The sequence below is a fragment of the Armigeres subalbatus genome, chromosome 3 (assembly GCF_024139115.2).
Source record: "Armigeres subalbatus isolate Guangzhou_Male chromosome 3, GZ_Asu_2, whole genome shotgun sequence".
Lineage (NCBI taxonomy): Eukaryota > Metazoa > Arthropoda > Insecta > Diptera > Culicidae > Armigeres > Armigeres subalbatus.
The window spans coordinates 373,974,030-373,993,956 of record NC_085141.1 but is presented as its reverse complement, the minus strand read 5'-3'; the positions used below and the strand labels follow the sequence as shown (position 1 = coordinate 373,993,956).

At 39.0% G+C, this 19,927-nt stretch overlaps 1 protein-coding gene and 1 long non-coding RNA gene across 2 annotated transcripts; both read left to right on the top strand.

Annotated features, from left to right (window-relative positions):
- The first annotated feature begins 2,059 nt into the window (after positions 1 to 2,059).
- On the top strand, positions 2,060 to 3,225 carry LOC134223648 (tigger transposable element-derived protein 1-like). The gene is made up of 2 exons (XM_062702834.1): positions 2,060 to 2,234; positions 2,297 to 3,225. Exon 2 carries the CDS (start codon positions 2,361 to 2,363, stop codon positions 3,144 to 3,146), a length of 786 nt encoding a protein of 261 aa, XP_062558818.1. The 5' UTR covers positions 2,060 to 2,234; positions 2,297 to 2,360; the 3' UTR covers positions 3,147 to 3,225.
- An 11,278-nt stretch (positions 3,226 to 14,503) lies between these two features.
- LOC134223647 (uncharacterized) lies at positions 14,504 to 15,379 on the top strand. The gene is made up of 4 exons (XR_009982653.1): positions 14,504 to 14,653; positions 14,739 to 14,868; positions 14,934 to 15,118; positions 15,248 to 15,379. It is a non-coding gene; the product is annotated as an uncharacterized LOC134223647 (long non-coding RNA).
- The last annotated feature ends 4,548 nt before the right edge of the window (positions 15,380 to 19,927 follow it).

The window sequence follows — 19,927 nt, the reverse complement described above, 5'->3', positions numbered from 1 at the left end:
ATGATACAATCGATCGGGACCAGCTATGGCAGCTAATGCACGAACACGGTTTTCCGGATAAACTGACACGGTTGATCAAAGCGACGATGGATCGGGTGATGTGCGTAGTTCGAGTTTCAGGGGCATTCTCGAGTCCCTTCGAAACCCGCAGAGGGTTACGGCAAGGTGATGGTCTTTCGTGTTTGCTATTCAACATCGCTTTGGAAGGGGTAATACGAAGAGCAGGGATTAACACGAGTGGTACAATTTTCAATAAGTCCGTCCAGCTATTTGGTTTCGCTGCAGTAGGGATCCTATGTCCATTAATATAGGATTCTTAACTTAAGAACTAATACTAATACGCGACTTGAACATCCGTTTACTTAAATTAAAATCATACAAATGACTGATAATATTAAAACATTCACAACAAACGTTATTTCGGGGGCATTAAAACGGAGTTTCGCCAAGAGATAAGGACAGTCGATGTTGTTCTGCAGAACGTCGAATACGAAGAGCCTCTGAAGAAGCATTCTCCTACTCCTCAATGTAGGAAGACTCACGAGTTCACAGAGGTGCTCATATGGAGGCAGCTCACGTCTATTACGCCACACACTTAAAATAAATCGCCGAATTCGGTAAAATTTTACCGAAATCTCAACAGCAGAACTGTTCGGTAAATAATTCAACAGATTTTCGGTGATTGGACAATTGAACAATTGAAAAAATTACAAAAAATCTGTAAAATAAATTACCGAACAGTTCTGCTGTTGAGATTTCGGTAAAATTTACCGAATACGGTGAAATGAGGTAAGTGTGCAGGGAAGCCTTCGTAGCGCAAATCTGATGAAAGCTTTCTGAACATGTTCGATTCTAGCTAGTTGCGTTGCGTGATACGGTGCCCATACGACTACGCCATACTCCAAAATACTGCGAACCAGCGATGCACACAACGTCCTGAGGCAGTAAATATCGCTGAAATCTCGGGTGTTGCGCTTCATAAGTCCCAATATGGCAAAAGCTTTAGCTGTTGTGGTTCAGATATGCTCACTAAACCGAAGTTTACTGTCCAGTGAAACACCTAGATCTTTGACGAGCGAAACTTGATTCAAAGTTAGGTCGTGCATAGTGTATTCGAAAATTATTGGAGAGCGCAGACATGTGAACGTGATAATGTTACATTTGTTTACATTCGCCGTCATTCCATTTCTGTCACACCAGTCCGAAAGCTTATCATCATCGGCTTGCAACGCGCAACAATCCACCAGCGACGTTACGGCTCGAAACATTTTCAAGTCGTCGGCATACATTAATTTTGAAGATTTTAATTCGCTGCATAAATCGTTCACAAAAAGCACAAAAAGTAGGGGCCCAAGGTGGCTTCCTTGCGGCACTCCGGACGTAATACGGAAAGGAACCGATCTGACTGTCCCGAGTTTCACATATGCATAACGGTTGTCGAGGTATGAAGCGATCCAAGTGGCTAACCAGTCAGGGAAGCCGATTCTTCTGAGTTTCTCCACCGCAAGTTGATGAGGAACTCGATCGAAAGCCTTCGAGAAGTCCACATACACAGAATCGATTTGTTGTCGCTTTTCTATACTATCGATTAGCATAGACACATAACTCATAAGATTCGTAGTAGTCGACCGTTTCCTAATAAATCCATGTTGTTCGGTAACTATGATGTGTTGAACTGCTGGGTAAATAAAATCCAGCATCATACTTTCGAAAACTTTGGCGAGGCAGCTTGTATTCGCGAAGTCGAAGCAAATTCTGCTCTTCCCTCCTATGGGAAATCCCATTGCTATCTGTCAGAGTTTGAGTGAAACATGGCCGCCATCTCCTTCTCTCTGTTGCTCTACTGTAAAAACCCATAAAGAACTGTCATTGTTTGTGTGAAGAATTTTGCTTCGACTTCGCGGATTGTATTAACACAGACATGTATGTTTGTTTGGCATCTACTTGTACTAGTGTGAATAAATGCATTGATGTATGTGCGATCTACGCTCTATATTCTCGTAAAGATCCACCGTACCTGCTATGAACTGCATACAACTGCAGTGGAATGTTTATGCTTTCTTGCCGACAGATAAACAAAAACTAAACTGTCATCGAAAAATACGAGAGAAAGTGGATAAGCGGACGCTGTTCGTGAAAAAAATCATATACCTATTTAATAACCTGATAATAGATTAAGAGTCTTCTGACTATGACTATGATGCACTAACTGAAAAGTACAATAATTGATATATGTAAGTATTCCGAATATGTAGGATAATGTAATGTAAATTAATTGATACATTCTGTATTTCAGTTCACTATTTGCTCTGTTGACCATCGTTTCGATATCAGTTATTTTCGCTCACCTCATTATTAAAATGAATCCGGCTCCAAAGAAAATAAGAAAAAGCTTATCCTTACAAACAAAAATCGATATTCTGGACTGTCTTGCTGCGGGAGCAAAAATAGCCCAAATAGGCCGGAAGTTCAACATATCGCCGTCAACAATTGCAACTATCAGACATAACGCGACTAGCATCAGGCAAGCCGTCACTCGGGGTGCAGACATAAGTGCCAGCCGGTCATCGTACGTCCGTAACCCGCTAACCGAGCGAATGGAAAAGATGTTGCTCGCCTGGATGGAAGACAATCAGCGGGAAAACAAATCGCTGGATAGCGAAACGATACGAGCGAGGGCTCTTCACATCTATGGCCAATTGCAGGCTGAGCAGGGAACGGAGGTACCACAAAAACGAGTATTCCAAGCGAGTGCGGGATGGTTTGAAAAGTTCACGAAAAGATATTCACTGCCAGGTGCGAAAGGAGAGATTTCACCTCTGGGTGCTTCTGCTACCTTTCCGTCCGAAGAGAGCGAGATGATGGAAATGTTGATCGATCCTGAAGCTGCCTCAACTTGCGTCGAAGGGACCGAAAATCATTCACTAGAATTCGATCAAGTTAAATTGGGTGAATTGCTTGAGATTTCGGAAGTTATGGCAAATCTCGTGTTGAGCGAGGATATGAACACTGGGCGGGCGGTAAAGTTTCAAAAGGATCTCAACAAGCTTATGGAGCGCTACAAAGAGCTTCATCACCAGCAATCTGCTATCGTTTCAAACTATGAAAATAGCTTGGTTAAGGAGGAGAAATTTACACCATATTAATAAGCTTATTTATAAGATTGAGTTAATATAACATCGACTATTTATTTATTTGCATACTAAATAAAAAGAGATATTTTAAGTTTTTCTCATTACATTCATTGCGAGTGCGAATCTTTTTTGACCTCACGACTTCAATAAATGATGCAACTTCGTATTTTACGGCTAACAAAAATTTCGGAAAAAAAAAATCAAATTGTAGTCGTGCATCCTCGCACCATTGAGGAAGGCCCGCTCGCTAGTATACTGTACTTAATCCTTGACGCATTCACCCAAAGGCGTCGCGGGATCAATTTGTCAACCTGTGAATTGTTTGATAAAATTTCATTATTTCGAAAAAATATGATATAGAGTAGAGTGGGGCAAGAGTGCGCGTGGGGTAAGAGTACGTTTTCGATTTTTTTAAGTAATAAAAAAAGATAAACTAGCAGCATTGCATCAGTTTGACAGGTATTCTGGCCAACCATTATCATGTGTAATTGTAAACGATTTGAATAAACAACAAGGGAGATATGGAGTTAGATAACTTTTTGGCCATTTTGCTAAAAATAATTGGATTTCCGCAACTAGTATTTCATTACCATTTATACGTTCAATCAGGTGAACATTATACCATTTCGATAACCTATTATATAGAGTACTTTATGGTACAGAACACCAATCCGGTTAGTTTTCCAAGAAGTCAAAACCATTACTTGAATATTTTTTGGGACTGTGGGGTAAAAGTACGCAGGAACCGGTGGGGCAAGAGTACGCATATGAATCTTCAAGCTATGATGTCAAACCCGTATCTCCGGCCGAAATAAGACTTCTTCCAAAGTGTAAAGATTCACAACTAAGAAAAAAGGGACAGAATTCGAAATAATCACAAGTTTTTAGGATAAGTTGAAGTAGTTCGGTGTTAGAAAGGACTTAGCGAACAAAGCACTGAAGCGAAATAATGAAATAGTGTTAGAACTTGTTGTACACCTAAACTTAGTACGAAAACACAGCTTCATCTCAATAATAATTTCATTTAATCAAAAGAAACATTCATAAATTACGTAACGTTTAGCTGGGAGGGGTTGCGAGATGTGTGGCGATCCATATAATTTTTAGAGGATTCATACAAATAGTGTAAGATAGGGGAGGGGGGAGTTGTGATAAAATAGCCAAAATTTACGCTACGTGATTGGTGGACTTTCTAAGGAAAATGCTTTTGTATACGCCACGCGAAACCTGATATATATATTTTTACCTCTGTAGTTTTTTGTTTATATATATATAAAACAATGGTTTTTCGTATGAAAGTGCACATTTTTAGGACCCCCTCCCCCTTTAAGAGTTACGTAATCTTTAAACATTCCCTAATATATGCTCATTAAACATCAATTAAATGTTATTAACTCTTATTTGTGTTAATGTATACTTAAAGCACATGATTGGATAAATGCGTACTCTTACCCCACCCGATGCGCACTTTTACCCCACCGGTGGGGTAAGAGTGCGTTTTTCACTTGTCTTGCAATAAAGGTTCTACTAAAACGAATCTCAATAATTCCAATATTTTTTTCATTGGGTAACATAAAGGAAGAGTATATGAATCATCGACACTGATTTGATATGCAGAATCTTGCTTCATAAGGGCCACATGATCGATTGAAAACTAAGTGCGTACTCTTGCCCCACTCTACTCTACATATAAATAGAACTTGAAATGACATATTCACTAGAAATAAAGCATCTTCCAGTGTATCTCTCAAAGGTTTACCCTTTATGTTTCGTCTGTCTGCTTCGCAGCTATACGTCCCATTTTTCGAATTAAACTTAAAAGTGACAGTTCATAAACTCAATATTACCACCAAGTGAAATGTTAAGCCTCCCAATATGAAAAATAAAACATCCATCAAACTATTCGGAAATTATTGAACTGTCGCGTTTAAGGTCACTCCTGACAGAATCCAAGTTTCAAAGTGCTCGCGTTTTCGGGAGCACACCACTCGATACGGAAGCAACGCACAACTGTCATTTTTATTTTTTCACGCATGCTGCGACTCAGCAAAGCTGAATCAACAAAAATGACAGTTGTCCGCCGCCTCCGTATCGAGTGGTGTGCCCCCGAAAACGCGAGCACTTTGAAACTTGGATTCTGTCAGGAGTGACCTTAATTTCAATTTGAGTTATTTTGTGAAAAGAGACGTATCTTTTATTGTTATAACAAAACCAGAAGATTAAAATATATTATCACAGGAGGGTGGTAGCGTGTCATCCGCGGTACAATGGCACTCTAACCAACATCGTTTTTGGTACTTCGTTCGTGGGTGGTATACCCGAATTCAAGTGCTCATTTTGGGTGATAGGGCACGTAGTTAGTGCTTGTTATCGGCAATAAACTTTTTCTAACAAATACTTTGCATTTCGTTGAAATTTTTCGAGCCTCTGTTTGCATAGCTATTTCATGTTAGAAAATAGTTCGTCGATATCTTCGAAGCATTGTTATCACGAATAAAACGAAATAAAAACAAAAACATTGTACACCATATGTTGATTGAATGATGGGCTAACGAATTAGCCATCTTTTCAGTCCCCTTTATTATCATCATGATTAGGTGACTAATAATAATCTGTAATTAGCATGTCATATAGTTTTTAGATCAGGATTCGGATCAGGCAGTTAGTACAAAAATAAAATGACCACATGCACAAGGATTTCGGTCCTAATGCTGAGTGAAACTTTTTTGTCACCTGCCAATCATTTCATCACTTTAAGCCTCAAAATGAGCATTACATTATCGGTTTTCGTTTTCGAATTAAGAAAAGTGTATTAAATTATAAGAACTATGTTACGTAATATTTGTATATATTTTTTGTAGAAATAAAAATATTGACAAAACCAGATATTGACTTTTATTTCAAGGAAAACTGAGAAAATCTGGACTTGTAAAAGTGTAGCTTATAGATTAAATATCCCACTCCTCAACGTGTTTTTGACGGACATTTGTGTTGCGTTGCTTTGCATTGCAACAACTTTAATTAACTGATTGAAATTTCCATTTTGAAATGATGGAGACGCATGACCGTTGAAATGAAGGTTGAAATTTTCAAAAAAAATGTAGCTTAAAAACGGCCTGGTAAACCTTTCCTATTTTGTGACTGTATGTGTAAAAACCGGAACCGTATGCCGGAAGAACGTCAAGCGAAGATAATATTTAGTAGAGAACCCGGAAGAGGCCGCAGGCTTCGTGGAAGGCCGCGCACACGATGGCTTTTTGCAGTTGAAGAGGACCTGAGGGCGCTCAATGTTCAGGGCGACTGGAAGCGATTGGCCCAGGATCGAGTCCAGTGGAGAAGGATACTCCATTCGGCGTAGGTTCACCGAAGAGCTGTAGCCCATCAAGTATCAAGTAAGTATGTGTAAAAACGTTTAAATTTTCATTTAAAAAAAAAATACAGTCGTTGTGGTCCAAAAGGTTGAAAATAAAAAAAAACATATTTTGATTTTTTAAACATCTTAATGCGAGACGAGCCAGCCTTGGGCTGAAAGTCTCCTTAACAATACACAGAATAGTTAAAATACTATTATTCTTCCATTTACTTCCACTATTAACTTCTTCCATTTACTTCCACTAATAGCGCCTAGGGAGACATGCTCTGCTTGCATATTCTTCGTCGTCAGGTAAACTGGCTTGAAAGCTTGCTCGTAGTTTTTGATAAACTCCCAGTGCCGTGACAGATCTGGCGTGGAACAAGATAAATAAAAAATAATTATGAGCTAAATTATGAAAGTTGACGGCGGAGTCTACGGACGAGCCTAAGACAGTATGTAGTAGTGATATTCTACCGACTTATACAAGTATATTGGTACAAATAGAAAGTATGCTTACCGACTTCTGGAAACTGTGACGCCAATTCGTCGAAAAATGTCTGCTGGGACACAAAGCTGGCATTCATTTTATAAATACCGCCCCATCTGGTTTGGCCCCAGATAGGTGGATATTTGGCATCGTGATGTTGGAAATGTGTTTTGTATTTTATGTTTCGATACTTTTTAGCAATAGTGGTGATGGCTTTGACTGATTCATCTGACTTACTCACGACCTCCAGTACAGCGAGCTGTAGCGTGTGCACAGCACATCGGACGAGATTCAGGCTATTCTGGAACTCATTGTTCAACGAGTCGAGGAACGCATCATCCGAATCGAGACATATTTCACCATTGTCGCTATCGCCAAGTAAAGCCAAAATAGCTTGAGCCATTTCCTTTTTCAATAGTTTTACCGCCGCTATCATGTTCGACCCATTATCGCAAGTCACAGAAAATATCTGCGAGGTAGAAACTCCGTAGCTGTGAACAACTTCGAGGATCTTAGCTTTCAGAAATTCAGCTGTCTGTCGTTCATTGACTTCCATCATGCCTGTAACGCGAGAAAGTGCTTTATTAGGTGCATGTTTTTAGCTTACGACTTGGGTAAATTTTATAGTAGCATTTGTCGGTTAAAACGCGAGGAGCTACTTTCGTAGTTACTTAAACTTGAACCTGAACTTGTGTACTAACATTTAGATAAGACAAAACAAATTTACTCACCCAGTGTACGGATGACGATCTTATTCCGCAGGACATATTGAGCATTAATGCCCAGCACATGCCGATGATGCTTCGAAGCGGAGTCGATTTTTAAACAAATCAGTTTTGCCTGCATTTCTTCAGCCAGGACGGTTCGAACATGATTCGCTGCTGATGTTAGCAATTGTTTGACGTTTTGGCGATTGATGGTTAAGCCGAGGGCTGACGCTATGGGTTCATGCAGCTGTTTAAAGCCATCCCATTCAAGACTGGCCAGCGACATATTGTGTTTTGCAATCATTTTGATGATCGAATCAATAAAAAGGTGTTTATCGATCGCGATAGGGATTTTTTTCACGATGCGTGGTTTTTTGGCCGATGCTGCATCTTCGCTCATTAATCCAACTTCCACAGATCTCTCCGGATGTTTTGAACGGAAATGGCGTATGATGTTTCCAGAATCATACGAAGCTTGTTCGTATCTACAAACGCTACCGGGATCAATAGCGCATTTGGCTTTTAAACCATCCCTCTGTACAAATTGAGCTGCGATTTCACCCAAGGTCTGATCACTAACCCGTTTTCTCGAAACTTTCCCCGACGGCGCACACGATGGTCCAGGTTGATCCATTTCGGATACTTCGAAAACCAATTCGCTTCAAAAATAATTTTGAAAGAGCAAATGAAATTTTCAAGCGTTTTCAATGAAACTGACGAGTGAACTTTTCAGTATTAGGTTCTGTAGCATGACGTCACGAATGAATTCGGTCCTCGTCGAATGAACTTTTTTGACAGTTCAGTAGTACTTTCCACTGACTCCGACAAGGGTCGAGTTCGTGATTGGTTGGCTGGCCCTGACTCCAACAAGAAGTACTACTAATCTGTCACCAGATTGAGGTTACGTACAGACGCTGCAGAACCTAATTCAAAGACGTGGTTGAGAAAGTGACAGAAACATGAAATGAATAAGGGGTTTTGACACTCTTCGAGGATTAAGAATAATTATGATTCATCTACGCAGAGCAAATCGATTGACAGCTAAACTGTCAGAATCTAGCACGTGTACGAAAATGAATCCTGTCCACTCCAACATCAGGGTTCTTATATCAGGGTTCACTCACTTCGACAGTAGATGGGAGAGACTAGCGCGGGGGTGAAAAATTCATTTTCAGTGCAAAACATAAACAAACTCGGTGGCTGCCCCATATAAAAATCCAATATGGCTGAATCGTGTAATTGGCATACTGCTACACCTGTTTGTATTCACCTTGTCCAACATAATTATTTATTGATGGTTCATTTTCCACATGTCAGTTTCAGGATTTAACACTGAAAAAATACTCTGTTCGGTTTCAAACACATCTGTCGAAAAATTGCAACACTGACCACAGGACGTATTCAGCCTTGATTTGGCAGAAAAAAAAGCATTTGCGAAGTTTCTTCAAGTATGGCGCTAAAAATGGAATTTGTCACAAATCTCCTTTGTCGATAACTTAAGAACTGGAACATATTCAGGGCAGAATTGATACTCTCGAGAAAGCTCTAGAGAGGACAGTTGAAGCAAAATATGAATCCAGGGTATTGTACTATTGGTATCGGGTAAAATGGAGTAGGGCTTCTTTGCCCCTATTTGTCAGTTTTCTTCAACTTGAGAAATATGGCGTTGAATTTTTCAAACCCGTTTTACATGAAGAAATTGAAAAAAAATCTAATAAATCGATAAAACCAGCAATCTTTCTGAATATTTTGCATAATATTCGTTATCTATATACATTGCTATGGGACTACTAAATGGACCATTATTACATTGATGTTCTGTGCGAGAGTGTATAAAAATCTGGAATGTGACTGTTATGCGAATAAAAACAAGATGAGACAACACAAGTGGGTTTTAATTTTCAATTTTCGAGAACAAAGCCTATTATTTTATCAGTTTTTCTCAAAGTTGAGTTCTTTTTAAGCTTATTTCTGAAAGAAAATCAAAATCGTCAAAAATCGACATGGGACTTTAATGCGAATTGCGGCAGTTCTGGGGAGGAAGAAAAAGGAATGTGAATGCGAGCATTGGATCAAAGGATCGAAGCATTGATGAAGCACTATCAGTTTGGGCCACCTCAAACCCCCGTCATTAGTCAAATCAATAGAATTCTAACAAACACCGAAGAGGCAATAGGAGGCCAAGGTAGTGGGTCGACACCAAAGCGATCAAGCGTCGTCAGAAGTTACAGTCAGTTAGGTAGAGTGGGAAGAAATGAAAAAAGCGTTAGCAGAATTAACGGCTAAGCTGGCCAAAACAAATCGGCCAAAACCGAATAATAATTCGTCTGATTTTGATATATAAATTACATTTAGGGACTTCGGGAGAGGTTTTTTAAAAAATACAAAACGCGACGTGCACACGGGTACGGGTACGGTTCGAATGGTTTACAGAGGCCTGACTTGCTAACTGAAATGTGCTGACTTATCTACAGACCGGACGCGTGTTGCTGATGTGGAATTCCGCGAAGTACTTTGATCCGCTGCTCCAATTCCTGTAGTCTGTCCGATGCATGTTGCAGTTGTTCTTGTTGTTGTTGTTGTTCGTGTTGGTTTATTGATGAGCTAGATGTTTCGGCGATTTCCGTCGAAGTGTTTTCAGTTGAATTAGGGTTTGTAACTACTCCCCCCTTAAGAAAGGAACGTCCCGTTCCGTATCTGATTATGAATGAGATAAAGATGAACATGATTACAATTCCAGAAAATGAAAATCCTCCAAATAGGCTCCAGAATTTAAAATTGAGTTCGCTTTGCTCCAAGTACACGTGTTCCAAAGTCTTACGGTTCTGAATGGTTTTTGATGAATATCTCCCAAATCGTGATCTTCATGCAGTTTCCAATTCGGTTGAAGATTGTAGAATGCGTTGTGAATAATTTGGGGTTCCTCGGTGTATTCTTCATTTCTAAATGTCTGGTTATTGATTCGAATTGTACAATTCGAAAAAGTGATAAGTAGATTTCCATCAAGAGTGCGATTCTCTGGACCACAATTTGATTCCAACTTCTGGTTCCTGATGTTAGAAATTAAAAGCGTATTATCCGATATAACTTTGTAGATTGTTTGATTATTGAAACCAACGCTGCATTCCGGGTTTCTCCCATTAAGTAAAGCGTTTATGCATCTGTCGTTAAGTTTCCTGAGATACATAAATCGTTGAACGAAATCTCCTGGTTTCTGCGTTGTGAATATACGATCTCCGTTTTTTACAATGAACTCTGGGTACTGTCTGATGGTTTGATTTTTGTGGATCATGGGATAAATCCTGATAATTGATGAAGTAGTGTTTTCTAGCAATGGTACGTGCATAAAGTAGAGTAGTGTTCCTGGACTTGTTGCGAACTTGGGTGTGACGAACTGTAAAGCTTCGTCCGGTAGATGAATGTTGATTCCTTGATCATCAAGTAATCCTTTAATAGTTATTATCTCTTTGATTGATAATATTTTGGTGGTTGCTATGGATACCTTTGACAACATGATTGCGTCTTGGATATCCTCGAGAAGTTTGTTGATGATGTCGATATTAAAAATTGAAGAAATGATTCCGATATCATTCATCAACAGGTCGTTTAGGTTTGCCTGTATGGTTATCTCACGAATTGCGTGCGTGAGTTCCTGGATCCTGTCATTGATGTTTTGGTTTTCCTTTTCCTTTTTAATTTTGATTTGTGTAGCTTTATTTCGCGATGGTCTATATAAGTTTTCCTCCTGTCTTGCTTGACCTTAACCTCTTTGTACCTTGGTTTTCTTTTGTTTCGTATTCCCTGAATTTTATTAAAGACTTTCTTTTCTTTATGCTTGTTTCTATTTTCAAGATTTGATCGCTGATTTTCCTGTAACTTTTCTACTATCTCATCAAAGATTTTATTCCGGTTTTCCAAAATTGTTTCTAAATTGTGGGGTCTCTCTTCTCCATCTCTAATTCCGTAAAATATTTCTACCGGTTTCAATTTTGTGGTACTATGGATGGTGCTATTGTATAGTGTGGTTGCGATACGGTAAACTTCTTTGTTAGATAAATCATCATATTTAGTTTGAACACACTGGAAAATTTCATTAAGCGTAGAGTGGAAACGCTCTACAATCCCGTTGACCTCACTTTGGTTTGACGGAGTGTAGTACATTTCCACTTCTAATCTTTGGAGTAATCCTCTAATTTCGATACACTTAAACGCAGCTTCATTATCACAAACTATCAAACTATCATCAGTTTAATAAGGCCACGTTTAACGTGGGGTATCGATCTGGATTTTATAGGGATAAGCATTGCGAATTTGGATAATTTATCTACTGCCGAAAGAAAAATGTTTGGGCAGGAGATGAAAATGTCAATATGTACGATATCAAGAGGCTTCTTAGGAATGGGGGTGTCTGAAAATGTAATTCTGTAAGGATTTCTTTCATACTTACTCTCCAAACATTTGGAACATAGATTGACAAACGTCTGTATTGCGGAACGCATCTTTGGGAAGAAGAATGTTCTTCGGGTGACCTCATGGTTTTCTTCTACTCCTCTGTGTGCCCGCTGGTGGACTTCGTCAATAACCCTGTTCTGCTCTTCTGGAGTCGTAAGATCCTGCAATATTGATTGGGTGAGTGTGATTTTAAAAGTTTTATTTCTTGAGAAATAATTTCTGTACGCAATCTGCAACGTATTAATCCATTTTTCAGGACATAATATACAGTTACCTCTGGTTGGATGCATGAAATCTCTGAAAATTTTAATAGCAAATGGTATACCGAATGTTATCCTTGTTATGGTTCTCCGAAATACCGAGGGAAAGATTTCGTCGTACGATTCCTCATTCTGTAAGCCTTCTTTGATAAGTATTTGGTTCTTGAAAATGTTCAAAGGTTTTTCAGTTAAATTAATCAAATTTTCGTTATCCGAATCTGCCGAGTGTACGGTGTCGTCGTCTGATGATGACTCTTCGTCCTCTTGGTCGTTTGCGTTTATTTCATGATTGTCATTATTTATGTTTTCTGGCATAATTCTAGACAATCCATCAGCAACGACATTTTGTTTGCCAGGTCGGTATTGAATTTCGTAATCGAATTCCTCCAACCTTAGCTTCCATCTGATCAATCGATCATTGGGAGTTTTCAAGTTCAGCGCATAAGTCAGTGGCTTATGGTCTGTATATAGGGTAAATTTACGACCGTAGAGATAGGGTCGGAAATACTTACATGCCCAATCTATGGCGAGAAGCTCTTTTTCTATTTTGGAGTATTTTTCCTCCGTTTTCGTTAGAGTACGCGATGCATAGGCGATTGGTTTATCCTGGCCAATAGGACCTTGGGATAATACTGCACCTAAGGCAAAATTAGACGCATCCGTCGTAAGAATGAATCTTCTGTTAAAGTCAGGATATTGCAAAATCTGACTGCTACTGAGAATATGTTTGCATCTTTCAAAAGCTGAAACAAATTCTTTTGTATGCGTAATTGTTTCGCCTTTACGAAGCTGTTGAGTAAAAGGCTTCGATATTTTTGCTAAATCCTTAATGAATTTTCGGTAATACCCAATCACACCGAGAAATCCTCGTAATTCCTTTTCATTCTTGGGTAATGGCCATTCTTGAATTGTTTTAATCTTATTTGGGTTGGGTTTAACTCCTTCGGGAGTAACCACGTGGCCAAGAAATGCGACTTCTTTGCGTAAGAACTCACACTTATCTAATTGAATTTTAAAGTTAAACTTTCGCAGTGTTTCCAGTATTTTCTTGAGATTTATTAAATGTTCTTGGAGGCTGGTAGAGTAGATGATAATATCATCCATGTAAACCAGACATCTGACTCCAATATGCTCCCTGAGGATGTTATCCATCACTCTCTGGAATGTGGCGGGTGCATTTTTAAGTCTGAAAGGCATTCGAACGAACTCGTAGTGTCCTCCATCGACACTAAACGCAGTTTTTTCAATATCTTTCTCGTGGACCTCTATCTGATGAAACCCTGAAGCAAGATCTAGGGTTGAAAAATATTGACATCTACCCAGTTTATCCAATATGTCTGTAATATTGGGTATCGGATATTTGTCGTCAATGGTTTTTTGGTTGAGCTTGCGATAATCAATCACAAGTCGCCATTTCTGTGTACCGGAAGCATCGGTCTTCTTCGGTACGATCCAAATGGGTGACGACCAGGGGCTACTCGACTGTCGAATGATTCCTTGGTCTAGCATCTTTACGATTTGTCGCTGTACCTCTTCCCTGTGGCAGAATGGGTAGCGATAGTTTTTAGAATATACTGGAAGATCATCTTTCGTATTGATTCGATGTCTAACAGCGTTAGAAAAAGTAAGCTTTTCATCGTTATCATGACATACTTCTGGGAATTGCGTCAAGAGGTTGATGAGTTTATCTTTTTCCTCTCCATTCAAATGCTCTGTTCTGATTTTCTGTTTTATGGTTGGATCTGACTTTCTCTTCTTGCCAATCTTGTTGAGTGACTTGGAAGGAAGTATCTCCTCAAAATTGAGAAGTTCAGTAAACAAGGCTTCTTTATCGATATCGATATTTGCCTGTTTGTTATCCAGGTTCATCATTGGAAATGTAGCCGTACCGTTTTGAGCACTACACAGAGAAAACAAAAATGGTTTTTATAAATGTTTTACACTTTACATTTAAAAGTTGATTTGTTTTCCTAAGATTAAAAGTTCTTTTTTTACTTTGGAAGTTATATTTTCAATTTGAAAGTGTTTTTTACCTGTACTCAGTGTAAATTTAAAAGTTTTTTCTTTCAGTGTAAGAAATATAGAAATGTCAAATCCACAAAAAAATGTTTGTGCGAAAGTAGCCATCAAAACAGAGTGCAAAACAAAATCAAAATTCGCCCCCCACTGCAAAATTAGTTTAAAATGTCCGCAGCGCAGGAGCTAATTTCTATTTTCGGATTGCTAAGAAAGACTACATTGAACATATTGAACGAAAGGTAGGTTCTGAAGAAGGTTCAGCCACAGTTTCTAAAAATTGCGATAAGTAAATAATGTTTTCTTTGTCTTTATTAATTTCACCAGCCTATTGGAAATGACTCATTCGTACCGCAGTTTGCCGTCTCCCGCCATGATCACCACCTAACGGTTTGCTCCCTGCCGCAAAACTCGAGTGTATGCTGAATCGGAAGCTCCATGCTACGATAAACAGAAGGTAAGTGGTCAATTAAAACTTCCACGGCAATAATCTGAGTTTTGTGTTTTATTCTCAAATTTTAGTGTTTGCAGTGACCCGCAGTGATTCCCCTACGGAGAATGTCGATCTTATTGAAGCTTTCCTTTTTCCTGTTGGATCAGCTAGTCGAAAAAATGAGTCAGTATGGTTCCTGAAAGACCAGCTTGTACTGTGGAACGGGAAGTTGACCATCCTTGACCTGAACCTGGATGTTCATCAGCGTTGAACAGTAAGTACATGTTCTTATTTCAAACCATTATTACGCAAATTTCCAATGTTACTGCATTTGCCATTTGCACAAAAACAATTTATGTATGACGTGTACCTATTAATTTTGGTTCATTTGAATATATTTTAGTGGAATTGGTGTCGAAAAGTACAAACGGCCAGGCGACTGCAGTGATTCTGAGGAAATCGCGGATCGAGACCATCAGCGTCGGAGGACAGCCAGGAGAGGAATCTCCCGTTTTTCAAAATTGAAAATGATTGGAAATAAAATTCAATATTTCTCCTTTCTTCAAAATTTGTCATGTTTTGATTATTCTAATAAGAATATTACCCATATTACCATTTGAAACAAACAATATCATTCTTTCTTTTTTACTGTGTATATTTTTTCGATTTGACAGTTCTACAGTTTATTTTAAAAGCTTGAACTTTCAATTTTATAGTTTGAAATTACTTTCAAAACGGCAGTTTCTAGACTTTAGTTTTAATTTTTCGCAACTCTCTACGAAAAAGAACCAACGCTACTTTTTAATTTTACCAATGCTTTTTTCAATTATACCAATGATATTTTTTTGTGTGTATATACTCCAGACGGTATGATTATATTTTCACCAATGGAAATGTCATTTTCAATAAAAAAAAGTCTCCCTCCGTGGTTCTCACGGGTAGTTGCTTATAAATAATTTCATTCTCATGAAAGTTAATTTGTTCCTTCATTGGGAATTTTTTACTTAGGGGTATCCTTAAGTCATTTATGAGCATTGTGTTGGATGCCGTTTCAATAACAGCACCCATAGATCTCAGTGATTCAAAGCCGATGAGGCCATCAAAGAAATCGTGGAATCTGAAAATAAAGAATTTCAGATCTGGTAAACCGTATATGAAATTTGCTAATGGATTTAGAAGCGTGAATTTGTCGGTCGTATGTGAACCGTTGATATTTTTTACCCTTTTCGGTGGTCCTAATTGAATATATTTTGCCGGGACTAATTCTGGTGCAATATAATTTTTATTGGCTCCCGTATCGATAAGAAATCTGTAAGGTCTACCAGTTTTCCTTTTGATTTCTAGATACGGAAGAAAGTTGTTGGTTATTCCTCTTCCTGTTTGTTCGTAGCTTCGCAAAAATTTAGCTCCTCTTGCGGTTCATCTGCTGGATCTGTTGCTGTAACATCACTATTATCTTCCTCATAGAGGTATTCGGCATATGGAAAATCTTCATGAATATTGACTTGATTTGGTCTTCTATAAGGAACGACTTGGTTTGAGAAATTTTGTTTGACTTGACCTGACGGATCGGGTTTAATATACGGCAGGGCCGGTCGAGATGGGCCCGGTAAAGCATGATTTACTGGCTTCGGTAAGTATGGCATAAAAGGTCTTTGCTGATTAAACTGATTAGGAACAAATGATTTATTTTATTGTGTTTGAATAAAGTTAGGCCTGTATGGCACTGCAGGCATAAATCCATACGGTCTTGGAATGTTATTATTTATATTTGGCGGAGGTTTTTTCAAAACATCAACTTGCTTTCTTTCTCGTCTTCTACGTAGCGCTGTTTCGTGCTCTGAAGCAACATTGTAAGCATCAGCGAGAGACTGAGGGCGGGTTGATCTGGTTAGATCGGAAGTTACGTCGTGGAGACCGTCGATAAACGCGTTAATCATGAGGGTGTCATAAGTACCCATGATTGCCTTTGCCTCTATAGGTGTATTGTTCAACAAGATTTTTGCGTTGATCTCTGTTAAAAGCGATCTGCAATTTTGATAAAATTCCAATACATTTTGGGCACCTTGTTTTAAATTTGTCATCCTCGATACAAGGATTGATAAATTAGTTTTATCTCCAAAATATTCAATGAGTGTTGATTTAATTTTGTCCCATTCTAGAGGTGTATGATTCGCAGATAAGGCATCATTTGCCTTGTCCTTGATTTTATCTCTTATTACCCCTAACCAAATGGGTACAAGACGAGCATGTTCGTTTTGAGCTACACACGCCTTGGTCTCGTTAAGTTTTTCCTCAACAGAATCAATCCATCTAGGAAGATTCTGTGGGTTCCCGTCAAACTCTGGAACTAAACGAATTAAATCCGGAATTGGGGAAAGGTTGTATTATTGGCTTGCACTTCAGGAACTGCTTGTGCAGATGCCGAAGTGGATGCTCTAGGAGCTGCCGCCAAAGCTTGCAAAGCAGCGATTTGACCTGCTGCTTCTTCGGCTTGTCGACTTTGCCTTTCGACAATGTTCACTAATTCTTCGATCTGCTGTTGCAGATCGCTAACTGACATAGCTCTTGTTGTCATTTTTCTTAAAACTACACTTGCACTATCCACTCGCACTGATCACTTCTTATAGCTAATATTAGTAGTGAAAAATAATAAACTGTTATGGTGAATACCCGACTAGAAGGTCATATCAAAATTATATCATACTATGTTATTATGTTATACTAAATTTTTATAACAAAATTTGTTAGAAACATGGTGCAGGATGTTGTTAAAATAACTAAATTTCTATCAAAACTGCACTACTGGAAACAAAAAAATATCTAATTTTGTTACAATTTTATCATAAAACTAACATATTCTGTTAGAAATATATAACAGAATCAGATACAAAATATATTGTTTCTGTGCAGTTGGAATTTTTACAGGTCGTGATAGGTCTCCAGATTGTGATCAACAATCATATTTTTTTGTTTTTGTCTGAACAAGAATATTTTTCGAGAACATGAAATTAATAACATTACAAATAAGGCAACGTTCTCAAATTATATCAGCGTTGTGATATCTGAGACTTTGCTACATCTATTTTAATTGCCTACTATTGGGCAATTCGGTGTTGAGCATTTTTCAAATCATATTATGATATAATCCTGTTACAATATTTGAAAGATAATGGCTACTGAGAACAAAATTGTAACAAAATAAGTTATAAATATCACAATATGTTAAAATTGTGTTCAATTTTTGTTATGCTCTTCTAGTCGGGTAGTCACACCAGAGAAAAATGATAGACAGATAGTGGGAATGATAGCAAATTTTGAAGGGACTTACCACAAATCAGTTGGTATTCCACCAACGATGCTGTAGAGCGGGTAGGCCGGTAGATCCGATGAGGGTCTGAGCACGAGTCCCAGTGCTTGATGAATCTTCCTGATCGGGGAACACTTTGAGATTCACAAAACCGGCGAAATTTCAATTTGCACAATTTCGGTTCACTCGCGGAGCGCCTTTTTCGATTTTCGGTTTCACTGCACTTTAACGGACCGTTCACTCCCCCCTAACTCGACTGCGCCAATTACATTTAGGGACTTCGGGAGAGGTTTTTTAAAAAATACAAAACGCGACGTGCACACGGGTACGGGTAAAACTAGAATGAGTTAATTTTATTTTCGAATGGTTTACAGAGGCCTGACTTGCTAACTGAAATGTGCTGACTTATCTACAGACCGGACGCGTGTTGCTGATGTGGAATTCCGCGAAGTACTTTGATCCGCTGCTCCAATTCCTGTAGTCTGTCCGATGCATGTTGCAGTTGTTCTTGTTGTTGTTGTTGTTCGTGTTGGTTTATTGATGAGCTAGATGTTTCGGCGATTTCCGTCGAAGTGTTTTCAGTTGAATTAGGGTTTGTAACTTATATACTAACCCATCTCGGGATCCGGAAAGAAAACCGAAACTATTTTCCACCAGAAGCGAGCCGCATCCTCCAGCGAATCAACAGGGGCTCTCTACAGTTCCACGACCGTCCATGTGGCCAAATGGGATGCTCATAGGTGCACCAGATTCGAATATCCGTCGGGCAGAGCGTAACTCACCTAGGCACCGGACCAACGATCAAGATCAACCCAGCATGGGAAGAGCAGCAAGAGAACCATACTCTGACTCTAGATGGTGTCATGGGACGACAGGGAACGGCCAACAGATTAACCGAAGAGGTAGGGATCGGAGGATTGAAGCAGAGGATCATTCTAGCTCGGATTATGACAACCGTTATCGCGGAACACTCAGACCACACGGAGTAGGACCAAACAACAGACAACTGTATCAGAGCCGCATCGAGAAGTGGAAATTATGATTTTCCGGTGACCAGGGATCCGGGATCCGTCGAAAATTTTCTGTATAAAGCCAAGAAGTTGGCAGAGCGCTAAGGGATTTCGAAGGAAATCTTTTTAGGGGATATGTTGCTAGAGAGACCAGCTTTGACTGGTTTTTAACTTTGTAGAAGAAACCTCGATTACGTACAGATTCGGGAATCCGAACATGGACCAGGTTATAGGGTCAAAAATCTATGAAAGGAAACAGCTTCGAGCAGAGTCTTTCATAGCATTTGTTTCGCAGATTGAGAAGTTGTATCGTTTGTTGTCTCGGCCACTTTCAAAGCGGCGCAAATTTGAAGTAGTGTGGGACAACATGCGCCAACATTACAGGTTCAAGATTTCGTTGGTGGAGTTTGAAGATCTCCAGCAGCTGATTCGGCTAAATCATCGGATTGACGCTGCTGACTCTCAGCTTCAACAACAGCCTGGAGATCATCATTTTTGTAGACCCGTTAGCCAGATACCCGAGCAGCACAAGTCATACAAAAATGGTTGCAGCAACTTGATTGTGACTGTATCCGGTCACATATAAGTTGCAATAAGCTATGTGGAACATGTGTGCTGCTAGGGTAGTAGCAGACTTGAAAGACAGTGAGGGCAAGACAGCAATACCGAACAAAACGTTTAACCCATTTTCACAGATTTAGCATATTGGGATCCACAATACTAAATGTCCTAACATTATTTAGAGTGAAAATATTCGACACGG

What these genes read in the sequence shown, in the direction of transcription:
- LOC134223648 (XM_062702834.1), top strand. Translation starts at nt 2,361, where the DNA reads ATGAATCCGGCTCCAAAGAAAATAAGAAAAAGCTTATCCTTACAAACA.